Source organism: Tribolium madens, unplaced genomic scaffold (genome assembly GCF_015345945.1).
Source record: "Tribolium madens isolate multiple individuals breed KSU strain unplaced genomic scaffold, Tmad_KSU_1.1 Scaffold_20;HRSCAF=117;Tcas5.2_LG4, whole genome shotgun sequence".
NCBI classification, from domain to species: Eukaryota; Metazoa; Arthropoda; class Insecta; order Coleoptera; family Tenebrionidae; genus Tribolium; species Tribolium madens.
In genome coordinates, this window is record NW_025400985.1 from 3,026,920 (window position 1) to 3,040,200 (window position 13,281).

Sequence of the window (13,281 nt, forward strand, 5' to 3'; positions counted from 1 at the left end):
TGCAACACACTAAAAAATGTTACAACCTTATAGTTTGTACCTTCTTCTTTGCGTTAGTAAAAAAACATTTCTAGTTGTCTTAGTTTTTGTGTAATAAATTTTTAAAAACTGCATGTTTTCCTCAAAAAAAACGTCTTATTTTTAAAACTAAGCAAAATCGACCAATAGAAGTTTAGCTTAAAAACATTGACATAAAAATCTACATGCAAAAATGCTAAGAAACATATGGTGTTTCATTTAAAAAAAACACAAGTTTGTATTGTAACTTATTTTTGAGACACGCTGTATAGTTTTAAATAATTTTAGGCGATGGACTATATTAGTATCTATCAATTTTTTTTTTAATTTCACCATTGAAAGGTCACTAATGAACTTTTTCAACTCGCTGGGACACCTCTGTATATACAACTCATTAAATGAACATTTATCTACATAAATTTAATAACGTGCGATGAAAAAAAATTAGAGTAGGCGTTAATTAAATTCTACAGTTGGCAACACATTGGATGGAAATCTGAAAGTGAAAATGACCATTCACCATTTTTGTAATAACTTGCAACAAAAAAAAATGTCTGCTCTAAAGTGAACATATTATTTCATTTAAAATGAATAAAACGCAAACCTGTCAAAGTTTTCGCTGATATTTGATGTCAAAAATCAGGATTGCCATCTGAAGGACTTTAATCACCGCCTACTCTAATTTATTTATTTTTTGATCGCAGGGTATTTGCAAACAACAGTTCAGTTTTGGGCCACTTGCATGCTACACAAAATAGTTATTTTTGGATTAGTACAAAATACTTTTTATGTTCTTATAAAATTTAGTTTTAGAACTCCAGAAATATATCTTTGGTGTGTTGAATGGCCAATAATTACAAATATGCCATGTGATAATTTCCTAAAGCACGAAATAATTATTGTATAACTAGCTATACAACTAAATATTATCTTTCCGTTAAAGCAACACCGTATTTATAAACCACCAAATCCTTATTTTTAAAATCTAAATAAGCAGTCATGTGGAACGCCATATTTGTTAATACTACTGTATATTCTGCCAAGGCAAAACCAGAATATACTAAAACAAACAATTAAAGTGAAATTAAAAGAAACTTGCAACTTACCATAAGGCTCACAATACGAGTTGTGCCTCAGAAAGCAATAAGTTGCTACTAAAATAGATGATATGTTTGTAATGAGTAGTCTTTTCTTCCATTTCAGACTTTCTTTGTGGCGTTTTTTGCAACGTCTTTGGAGAATATAAATTAAAATCATATAAAACTCCGACATCAATATAAAGGTGATGAAGGCTTTTTCATGAACAGCTAAAAATTCAAGTGTCTCATTAAATTTATTGCAATTATTCCAGTTTACTTACGATAGTGTTGCGATGAGGTCCAAAAAGACAGTATGATCAACGAAATGTTTTCAACAACATTAAGAACACATGCGACGGCCCCCATCCATTGGTCATTTTGGTATAAAACGTTTTGATGGTGTTGGAGGTAAACAAAGGCAATCGAGAATCTTGGCACAGCATGTAAAACTATAGCCATTTGCCAAACTTGTCGTTGTGGTGAAAAATTTCCAATAGCGGCAGAAATGGACGGTAAAACATTAAACACTTGACAATGGGTATAAGTGGCTGTTTCAAAATGAAAAATCACCGAATAAATAATGCAAAATATGAAAGCAAACAATGGCAAACCCACGGTTATAATTGAAAATTTTTCAAAAGGCAAACGCAAAATCGGTGCACTCTCATAATCACTGTATAATAACGCGTACCGAGCTTCATTAGGCATTATTCACACACTTCTCACTTACATCAAATTTTAAAAATTACTTAATTTAATTCATTTTAGGTTAGATCAGCTGTTTGATTTGTTGATTGTTTCATTGATACGAAATCACACGAATAGCCACGAACATGGAAGTGGGCGTGGCTGCACATATTGAACGCAAAATTTGATTTTAATTTACACGAAATTAATAATTTAAATTTAATAATAAGTCAATTTGGGGGCTTTTTAACTGTTTTTCGACGTTTCATATTTTTAAAACTGTTCATTTCGCTACGACTCAACGCATTGCCCCTGTACAGTGATGCCAGATGAGATTAAGCGCTTGTCCCTACATTGTAGCTTCTAAATTCCCTAGAATTCTACTTAAAAAAATAAAAAGATACTATTTCATAGGCCTATTTTGTTGAGGTAATATACAGATTTGTCAACACGAAATTATCACCTAGGATTTGAACTTTTAGGAAAATAACGTTTTGTACAATATGTTGTTGGTAACTATAATTTTCAGAAGTAATTTTGAATGCTTAGGGTTGTTGTAGACGGTTGACGTTTTCTGTCAACCTGCTGTCAACTATTAATTGAATTTTACATACAAGCTGACAGGTGACTTAACCTAAATTTTGACACTAGTTACGATATCTTTTGTTTGTCACCAGAAACCAACCTAACCAAATTTATGCCAACCTATTCACGAATATCCCAAAAACCTAGGGAGTAATTTCTTGTTGATACGACAATAATATAAATACAATATAAAAATGTGTTAACTCCAAACAACAAAAAAATCAATAAATAATATAACAATAAATTAAAATAAATATTAATCTGTGATTTTTCTAAAGAAATAAAAAAATTAAGTACAAGTCCATTAAAACAAATTCAAATACACGTGTATACATATATAGATACCTACTTAATTTTTATTTATACTTATAAATTATGGGATTTCATTAATTTTAAATATTCGTCTAAAACATTAAATGAACTGCAATAATTAGTAAACTTGGCAATGCGAAAAACGCAAACGGCTTTTAGTTATCTTGTTCTTTTTTTTTGTCTTTACACAACTACAGAAAATACATTTTTGGTTTCCGCGATACTATGTGCTAAACTCATATACAGAGTGGTTATAAATGATTTTCATCTACCCAGCTTTGGATTTTTTTTGCATGTAACTTTATTTGTGCCACTCTACTTTTTTGAAAGCTATAGTTCTGTCATTAGTGTCACTTATTAATTAATAATAAATTGTTGTTCATTAAACTTTTATTGTTTCAACTAAATTCCAATGATAATTGATAATAATGTATACTTTGGAAGAAAACAAGTTTATAATTGAAGTCTATTTTCGAAGTGGACGCTTAGTAAACGGCGATTTTTTAATTTTGAGTTAAAACAAGTAGGTACCCCTTTTTTCTTAAAGCGGCATTTTTAATTTTACATGGAAAATTCACAGCTAGCTAGATGAAAATCATTTATAACCATTTTGTACAAATGCGCTAACTTGGCGAAGTTACAATATTCATATTAAAAATTTTTGTAATTTTTGAAGCAGTGTGAAAAAAATTAGATTTTCACTGAAAATGTAAAAAATTCCTTTTTCCCTAGAACTAGGGAAAAATTCCCTAATCTGGCATCACTGCCCCTGTAAGTTAGTCAACCAAAAATACAATAGTCCCCGACGCGCGCACATTGTTTTTGAATTCAAATACTTTGAAGGTTAGGTTTGATATTGCAAGAAGTGTCAAGCTTTGTGACAAAATGAGTGAATTTAAGCTTCAACATTTGGTTGCAGAACTGTTAAACTCCTTAGGGTACGTCCACGTGTCTGAAAACCAAAACTCATGATTATATTTCTACAGGGGGAAAAATCCACCAGAAAAACTTGTGGAAGCGTTACAAAAAAGCATCAGTAGTGGCACCGGTAAGGAATGTTCCGGCTCGCAAGTGGCTATCCAGAGTTACGTGCAACGTATTGCCGAAGATTTGAAAAACTCTGAACCATTCCTGTTAAAGTTTGAAGACCTGAAGCAGAAAAAGTGAGGTTCATGAAACGAGTTTCATTTTAATTGGTTTGGACTTTCTAGTGTGGATTGTTTAGGGCCATATGTCCAGCTTTTGTATCAGATATCGCAAGATAGTGGCGTTAAAAGCTTGCTGGGGAGAATGGACAAACATTCGGAGCAAAAAACGGAAATGACGCGAGACGATTTACCACAAATTAGGAGTCGATTGCGGCGGGAAGCTCTCAAGCGCTCACAAAAAGAACTAAACTCGAGTAGTGTTCTTAATACGACTGCTAGTCTCCCGAGGGCTAGCACGCCTTCTGTTACATCTTGGGTCCAAAGACGGCCCACCTTATCCTGGGATTTTTCAACACAAAGTTTTAGTACTATTAGTCCAGCTGTGCCGGCTATATCTCAAGAGAACATCCTGATTGAGGATTTGTTAAGTGTATTAATTGGTATTCCGGGCTGTTATATAGAAGCAGAGGAGTTGAACGATGCATATGCACCCAGAACTTTCAAAATAAATGATAATGTGCCCCTCCCTCTGCAAGAATTAGTCAAGCAAATCTTGCCTATCGCCAGTCATTATTCTCTAATTCAGAGGTTTACTGAAGAAAAAATGAGGTTTGAATTTGGGCAAGTTAATAATGCGTTAGCCGAAGAAATGAGCGCGATTTTAAAAGAACATTTAGTAAGTTGATTGGAAACAAATAATGATTTGATAAAGTTGTTTTTTAGATTTATGTTACCCAACTTCAGGATGAATTTGAAGCTGATAATTTAAATTTGCAAAAACTATGGTTCTATATACAAAAGCGTTTACAGCCTTTTGGTATTACAGCTAATATTGCAGCTACCATCAGCAAGGTTAGCTAAATAAGGCAATATATTTTGGTTTATCTAATTTGTAAATTACAGTCTGATGCTAAAGGCGGAAAAGTTTTAAGTTTGCTTCATGATCATATAATTGGATCAATTGGCGATGAAAGAACCCAACAACGTTGTGTTAGTCTAATGGAAGCTGCCTGTGTTCCATATATGAAAATGTTGGGAATGTGGATATATCGAGGAATTATTTCGGATCCAATCAGTGAGGTAAATACACTACTCCAAAAAATTAAAGGAATTTTTTTTTTTATTTCTGAAAAATGGTCGTATTTAGATTAAAAAAAAAAACATTTTGAAGCTTTAAGTTTCTAGTTTTGAGATTTTTTGGTAAAAATATTTTCCGTGGTACGGTTACCACGCAATCTTAAGTAATATCGTGAGAAAAATGAATTCTAAATTTTCTTGTTTTTGTTTTTGGTCCACGGACGTTGGGTATTTTTTTATTTGTCAATGCATGTTTGTTCACCTTTAATATGCTTTTTTATTGATCAGAGTTTTACAAAAGAATTAGTTGTACATATTGTTGCTGAACATTTTTTACTTTTTATCAAAATGAGAAAAAACATTTTTTTAAACAATTTTGCATTATTTAAATTTAGAAAAACAATCCAAAAAAATATTTTTGATTTTTTTTCAAAAATTAATCAGTATTGTATCTTGATTTTTTTTATAAATTTAAAAAAATCTAAAACATTTTTTTGGAATTTTTTTCACAAATTAGCAGTATTGTTTCTTGAATGTTTTTACACATTTTATCCCTTATCCCTATCCTTTAGTCATAAAATATAAAATTATTATAATATTATAAAGCAAGCAAATTAAATTCGTTTCTTAAAAAAACAGATATATTCAAAAACGAATAACGTTTCACTGCTAAAATAACGTTTTAAATACTTTTTTCTAATTTGCGTTTATAATAAGTTTATTAACGTCTCCAGTAGGAGTCGTTTATAGCTATCTATAAAAGCACACTGTGCTTTAAAGAATTTAGGGTTATTTAGTTTTTGGATGCCGCTTTTGACTTATTAGGTAACAAATTTTGCGTTGTTGCTTCGGTAATTTCGCGAATTTCGGGCGGAGTGCAAACTAAATTCTGTTTCTCATATTTTATTTATTATTATTATGTTGTAACACTAATAACTAATGATTTGTAAATTTTATTTTTAATGACAAACGGCAGAAATGATTCAAAAAACAGGTGGGCGCCGAGTGTTACCAACCGATACCAACTAACACAAAATTCTCTAGGCGACAAAAAAATATATTTTTTTAATTAAAAGAAGAAAAAAGGGTGCGCAAATCAGAAAAAATAGCATAAAATACTCGTTTTATAATGGCATTGGCGCACTCATCCCATAGAAAACTCGCCTACGGCTCGTTTTCTAACTTGGGATTCGTGCGCCAAATCAACCCTTATAAAACTTGTTCTTTAATATACTATTTCCATAGTAAAATAAATATGATTGTAACCCTTTTGAATTCGAGATAACTAAGCCTTTAATTATAATTTAATAAACCCTGATATTAAAGGTACTAATAATAAATTTTGCTTTTAAAATAAAGAAAAATATCATTCACAGTACAATATACTATAATTAATAGTTATTTATTATACAAGACGATAAAATTGAATTTTATCTTTGAGAGCAATTTATGCTCGAAAAGATAATGAAAATTTTATCGTCGTGTACAATATAAAATTTTATTCAATAATCACAAATTTTGTAGTCAGTTTGTTTATAAATGTTAAAGTAAAATTCAACAATGAAATCTAATGTCAAAGATCGTTAGCAACTGATATTGTTCTCGAAGATAAAAATCAATTTTATCGTCTTGTATAATACATGACTATTTTTAAAACTAAATTAATAAAATTAAATATACTTCTTTTAATTTAATAAGACAAAAAAACAAATAACATTTTACTATCAAATGAAATTGAATCTCACAACTATCCCTTTAATGTAAATAAAATGCTTATACCAAGCTGTAATTTGATCATTCCAGACTCATTTTCTAATAAGCCTACTTTGTTACGACTTATTTCACTTATAATGAAAACGACGGGCAATATTTTACAGTTAAATCATTTTACAAAAATAATAAAATTACTATCAAATCCATTTTATATTAAATTTTAAAACCAATAAACACATATACAGGGTGCGCCAGAACTCGCGCCCCAGAGAAAATTCAAGTAAGATAAGATACCAGGAACATAAAAAAAATTTGACTTTAATTTTTTGACATTTGACATTTTTTTATGTCTATTTAATGATACTGATGATCTTGTATATGTTTTTTTACAATTATGTAGTAAAGGTACGAAATTTTTGCCAATAAAAGCCACAAATAACATTGAACAAAGTTGCAATTTAGGATACAGCCCCCTTGTTTCCTCGTTTAATAGCCTGTAGCAAAAAACTTGGAAAATTATTTTTCCAATAAAAATAAATCGAGTCAAAGTGCAAAATTTAAACTCTCATAACATCGAAATTTTTATATTTTTTTTTAAACTTAAAATTTCACCTAATACGTTTTAATTTAAATTTAAACAATTTCCACTTAACTGAACTAAAAATAATTAACTTGTCTAATTTGTATAACCGCAACTGCTGGCACAAATTTTGTCCATACTAAATTAAATTTCTAAATCTAAATTCCCTTAAAATTTAAATCTATATACTGTAACCCCTATTGATCTATTAAAAATCAAGATTTACATCAATTCACATACAGTATGTCCTCGGATTGAGTTTACAAAAGGAAAAAAAAATTTCTCAAAACTAAGAACTTAAAGCTTCCAAATGTTTTTTTTTAATCTAGATACGCCAATTTTTAGATGAATTACAGTCTTTAAAAATCACCATTTAGGAAGTAGTGTTAATTTAAAAATAAAAAAAATCGCACTGGGGCGAGTATTTTCGAACAAATAACAAAATAAAAAATAAACTTCTTCTTTCTTTTCCTAATTAAAAGAAATTGCATGAATCGGCTTTCAATCAGAAAAGTTAATGTTAAAACATCTTTTTCCTTCTATTTTCAGTTTCTGGTAAAGGATAATGAGGTTATCCAGAAGGAGGACATGCCTGTGGATTACTCAGCGGACTACTGGGATAAAAAATACTCAATAGAACGGGAGAAAATCCCAAAATTTTTAGAGCCCGTCTCCGACATAATTCTAAAAGCTGGGAAATACTTGAATGTTATTAGACAGTGTGGTAATTTGAGCCAGTTGAAATAATACCAAATTTCAAGCCTGTTTTCAGGTAAACCAGTAAAGAATAAAATCCGCCCAATACTGTACAAAATCGAGGAGAAGCATTACATTGAAGCAATCGAAAATGCGTACAAATTTGCTAGCCAAACATTACTAGATCTAGTTGTGAAAGAGAAGGATCTTTTGGGGAGACTTAAATCCGTTAAGCACTATTTTCTGTTAGACCAGGGCGATTTTATCGTAACATTTTTAACTTTATGTGAAAAAGAATTAAGCAAAGATGTTGGAGATGTGATCCAAGGGCGTATCGAATCTTTAATGGACTTGGCTTTGAGATTATCAAGCGCTGTGAGTGATCCCTACAAGGACGATCTAAGGATCGAGTTGTTACCCTATGACTTGCAATTTCAAATGTTGAAAATACTCACAATTCAGACAAATATGGAACAAGGTGATTGAATTTTATTTTCGAATTGGCAAGCAAATTTTTCTCATTTTCAACAGTTTTGTTTTAAATTTAATGAACAAGTAAAAACGTAATAAAAATACAGGCAAATCTCGATAAATAGGAACTAATTCAAGGGGTTCTCCAGATTGTCAATTTTTCGATTTACGAAACTGATTTTTTTCTTAATTAAAGTAACTGAAATACAAATTTTCATTAAAACATATGTAATAAAATATATAGATTGAGCATGTTAACATAAAAAATAACAACTTTTTCAGTGTTCGGATTATCGAATACTATTTATTGGAACTAAAGATTCGATGGATTTATTTTTCGTCTTGGATTACATGAAGTTCGAATTACCATATAGTCGGATTAAAGACAATTACTATTAAATAACAATAACTATACTTTCCAAAAAAATGTAAATTTTTATAAAAAAAAAACACTACAGGTATAACAAATAACACTAAAACATTCACTTTTGTCATATCATATAATTTGCTATTTTAAAAATTCATAAAAATTAACAATGTAGGTGTCATTTTTTGACAAAATGGGGTCGTGCGAATTTTTTTAAATGCCATAATTAATATCAATTTATTCGTTAAAATTTATGCAAAACACAACAGCTCTAAATCGTTATACAGTATGTCCCCGGATATAAACAGATAAAAAACAAAGTCATTTTTAACACAAACTATCTACTCAATTGATGAATTAATTGTTAAACTGACATACAGTATGTCTCCGAATTGGGTTTACAAGAGGAAAAATCTTTTTATCTTTCGTTTTACGCCAAAACTGCAAAGGAAAAACATTTTTTGCTTTACCTGAAACGAGCAAAACTGTAATTAAAACTTGATTATTCTGACTTAGTGAAAAGAAAAGTTCATTTTTCTTCTGATTTTGGAATTGTAATAATTTTTCCCTGCGTTAAGTTAAATAACAAAAATGTTTCTCAAAAACATAAGAACTCAAAGAAACAGGTTTAATATAAAGAACAAGAACTATCATTATTCAACTGATGAATTAATTGTCAAAGTGACATAGTTGTCAAATAAATAAATAACCGCCAATGTGATAGGCCTTAAAAAGCAGAGAAAAATTATTATAATATTATTAGTCCAAAATCAAGAGAAAATCAACTTTTTACTGAATCCCAATAATAAAGTTTTAATGCCAGATTTGCTTGTTTTAGGTGAAGCAAAAAATGTTTTTCCTTTGCAGTTTTGGTGTAAAATAAAAAATTATTATTTTTCTATCGTAAAATCAATCCGGGGACATACTGTCGACCAAATAAAGCACATGAATTTGTGTTTTATGCTAGAAATGCTTTCTAGAAGTGATTTTTCAAAAAGGGAAACTAAAAACACAATGAAATCTAAGATATCATTTCAGGGTAATAAAAAATTAGCCACAAATAAGTTGCTTTTTAAGTACCGAGAAAATATTAGACAAACAAGTTACCACTACTATTATACTACCAATGATAATTACTTGAAACCCCTAAATGACAAAAGTCAATACTGTTTTTATGTTATGTAAGATGAACAAGACTAACAAGAAAGTGAGACGTGACAAATCTAATAATTTTTAGTAGGTCGCGATATCAAGCTTATTTTATTAAAACAAAAATACCAAATAAAAATCTACAAATTGGCCGAAGAGTTTTTTCATTTTGAAGCCTTGGCGTCTTTATAACTGTTTTAGTCCGAAAAGGTGTTTATTTAAGTAGTCATAATTTGATAAGTGCTAGATTAAAAAAAAAAAATTCGGCCATTTTGTAGATATTACATTGAGTTTTGAAACGACGTTGATATCTTCTCAAATAACTTAATTATGGCCTTGTTTTCCAGATTTTCGGACCACTTACGAGCGCCAAAAACTTCTCGTTATTGATTCTTTCTCGTTCAGTTATGAAGTGCATTGGCCCTTGTCTTTAATTTTAAACAGAAAATCTCTGGCGTGTTATCAGATGATTTTTCGACATTTATTCTATTGCAAGTATGTGGAAAGAATGATCTGTCAAGTGTGGAAGTGTAATAAAGTTGCAAAAAAGTTCCACTTTGACGATGCACAGCATTACAGAGCCGCCTTTGCTCTGCGACAGAGGATGTTACATTGTGTTCAAAATTTGGAATATCACATGATGGTTGAAGTAATTGAACCTCACTGGTGTTTGTTCTTACAGAAAATTTCCAAGGTATTAATTAAAAAAAAAATAAACAACTAATTACAGAATTTTTTAAGGTGAACAATGTTGATGAAATATTATTTTGCCATCGCGATTTTCTGGATAGCTGTTTGAAGGACTGTATGCTCACAATACCGCCGATTCTTCGCACAGTTACGAAGCTTTTGTCAATTTGCGTGGATTTTTGCCAATTTATGCAGGTTTGTTTTTAAGAAACATCAATTATTCTCGTCTGAATCACTCATTAAACTCCGAGAAAGTTGAATTTTTACTTGATTTTTATAGAGGACGCAGAAATACTTTGTGGAAGCTGAACTTGGTTCATTACCAAGTTCTATGTATGAATCATTTCATCAGGTATTTGCTTCTCGGCATGTGGCCCTTTCAATAAATAATTAGTTTTTATTAAAATTATTTTTCAAAATGTCTGTCGAATGCTGCATGTGGATTTTTGTCTACTGTTTTATGTTAATTCAAAATTGACATTATTTTTATGTTCACTTTAGAACGAGAAAGTTTTCCAAGACAGTTCAAGTCACGCCTCCACAGCGCCCAGCTTCAAGGAAAGAATTTCCCTCTTCGACGTGCAGTTTTCAGTCGCTTTAGTAAACCTGCTGGATCAGATTAATAACTTGAACAAGGATAGTAGTGAACACGACAGGCTCTTTAACTTATTATACAGGTGACTATGTTTGTATCATTTGATTAAACTCACCATTCCCTCTTGAAATAGTTTAAGAAAAATTTAATCTTCCCTTCCTTTATTCCTATCGATGATTTAATTCCCTATTTGGGTGAGATTATTTAACGAATGCTTCGATGAAGGTTTTAGTTAATGTATCGCTTTTCAGGTTGGACTTTAATTCGTTTTATTCTGGCGATTTCATGAAGAAGGACTTTGGGAGCATTAGAATTGAATCGTCGGGTTGATTAGCTTAGTATTATTTGTTGTTTACATTATATTAAGATTTATGTAAGAGACTATGTAAGTACGTTTAATAGAAAACTGGAAATTTATTAATAAAAACACAAAACCGCACTTTGTAGTTTTTTTAACAAAATAACCCTTTTAAGAGGTTGAGGAGTGGGTACTAAAAATTAAAATACCAAGTGTGAGGTACTTTTTACTTTCTGTAAAATAAATGTTTTTCTGAATGGCTGGTTTTTCAAGGGAAATGTTTCAAGAAAAATATTTACCAAGTCTTCGTTTCTTCGTAATCATGAAACCCTAATCCCCTCATAATTCATTTTCTATACTCATCATCAAACACCATATATCTAACAATTCTTAGTAAGTCAGTTGCAGACTTTGCGTCATTTGTTACAAAACGAAAATGCACTTGAAATAATTTTCTAGTAAATACGGGTCTAAATCTTCTAGAACAAAGAAGTTCGATATAAAGAAACTGAAATCAGTAGTAATAAGTATTTCTATTGAAAGAAAGATTTGGAAAACTAAGATAAGAGATACCGTATTTAAATATAAGTATAAAGACTTACGGACAACAATAGAAAATTTCTACTAAAAAAAGAAATAGTTAATACGAGTAAAATCGAATAAACATATCAAATATCACGACGTTGTTTCATTAATTCAGTGGTAGCGTAACTGCTATGAAGTGAAAAAATGAAAGTGCTATGGGCTATAATATTTATCAATTTGGTAAGGGTAACAAAATATTTTTTAACAAAAAAACAGATTGAAATAAAAATGTAGATGTATACATAAAAATAAAAGATAGTCGACAGGGAATTTTTTTAAACTTCCACAAACTTCTTAGGAAACAAATAATGAGATGTCACCAGTAAAAAAAACACTAGATGTAATATAATATCAAATTCTATCACTATAGGTGAAAAGAAATTTTCAAAATATTTTAGGAAGTTTAACCGGAAAATATAAAAATTAACTATAACAATAATTATAATTAATTAACTAACACAACAAAAACAGAATCCATATACACAAAAATAACTAATAAGACTATATGCAGTAAGAATAAATGAAAACACAAACTATTTATACTTTGTTATGAAAAATGAAAAAAAAATGTGCAGATAGTACATGTGTAAAGCGGTACATATACACAAATCTTAAGTTTTCATGGAATTGTTTTAGGTTTATCGGTTGGAAGCGAAAGCATTTATAGATTGCCACAATCGAGGATTCATATGTTACGATGAAACTCATTTCTATCAATGTGTGGAAGTTGGCGAAACGACTATGATTATAGGATTACCTCAAGAATGTCCTCCAGGATTAGTTTGTAACAACAGTTCAGCCTTGGAATGTGATGAACCTTGGCCTGAAACAACTACACAAGAAGTCAATTTTACAAGTACATCAAATGAAAATACAACTCCTTTGAGTACTAGTTCAACAAATAAAATTTTAACAACAAGCGCAAGCCCAACAATAACAGAATCAACGAGTTCTAGCGAAATTACGTCGTCTGAGAGCTCAACCGCAAGTCCAACAATAACAGATTCGACGTCTTCTAGCGAAGCTACGTCTACTAGCGAAACTACGTCTTCTGAGAGCTCAACCGCAAGTCCAACAATAACAGAATCGACRACTTCTAGCGAAATTACGTCTTCTGAGAGCTCAACCGCAAGTCCAACAATAACAGATTCGACGACTTCTAGCGAAATTACGTCTACTAGCGAAACTACGTCTTCTGAGAGCTCAACCGCAAGTCCAACAATAACAGAAT

The 13,281-nt window shown here is 30.5% G+C and overlaps 2 protein-coding genes across 4 annotated transcripts; one reads left to right on the forward strand and one right to left on the reverse strand.

The window, feature by feature from the left end:
• Positions 1–277: 277 nt before the first annotated feature.
• Positions 278–2,082, reverse strand: LOC123005596 (post-GPI attachment to proteins factor 2-like). 2 transcript variants are annotated; one of them, XM_044399412.1, is made up of 4 exons: positions 1,713–2,081; positions 1,379–1,645; positions 1,125–1,325; positions 278–1,078 (listed from the first exon to the last, which is right to left on the reverse strand). In XM_044399412.1, the coding sequence occupies exons 2-4, from the start codon at positions 1,554–1,556 to the stop codon at positions 945–947; spliced, it is 513 nt and encodes a 170-aa protein (XP_044255347.1). In that variant the 5' UTR covers positions 1,557–1,645; positions 1,713–2,081; the 3' UTR covers positions 278–944. The 2 variants fall into 2 exon arrangements, with proteins under 2 accessions (XP_044255347.1, XP_044255346.1); XM_044399411.1 differs by having other exon boundaries at positions 1,379–2,082.
• Positions 2,083–3,518: 1,436 nt separating this feature from the next.
• Positions 3,519–11,606, forward strand: LOC123004907 (gamma-tubulin complex component 2-like). Of its 2 annotated transcripts, XM_044398433.1 has the most exons (12): positions 3,519–3,619; positions 3,668–3,844; positions 3,893–4,505; positions 4,553–4,681; positions 4,733–4,909; positions 7,749–7,923; positions 7,972–8,373; positions 10,230–10,576; positions 10,624–10,767; positions 10,853–10,924; positions 11,074–11,249; positions 11,419–11,606. In XM_044398433.1, the coding sequence occupies exons 1-12, from the start codon at positions 3,567–3,569 to the stop codon at positions 11,495–11,497; spliced, it is 2,544 nt and encodes an 847-aa protein (XP_044254368.1). In that variant the 5' UTR covers positions 3,519–3,566; the 3' UTR covers positions 11,498–11,606. The 2 variants fall into 2 exon arrangements, with proteins under 2 accessions (XP_044254368.1, XP_044254369.1); XM_044398434.1 differs by lacking the exon at positions 10,853–10,924.
• Positions 11,607–13,281: the final 1,675 nt, after the last annotated feature.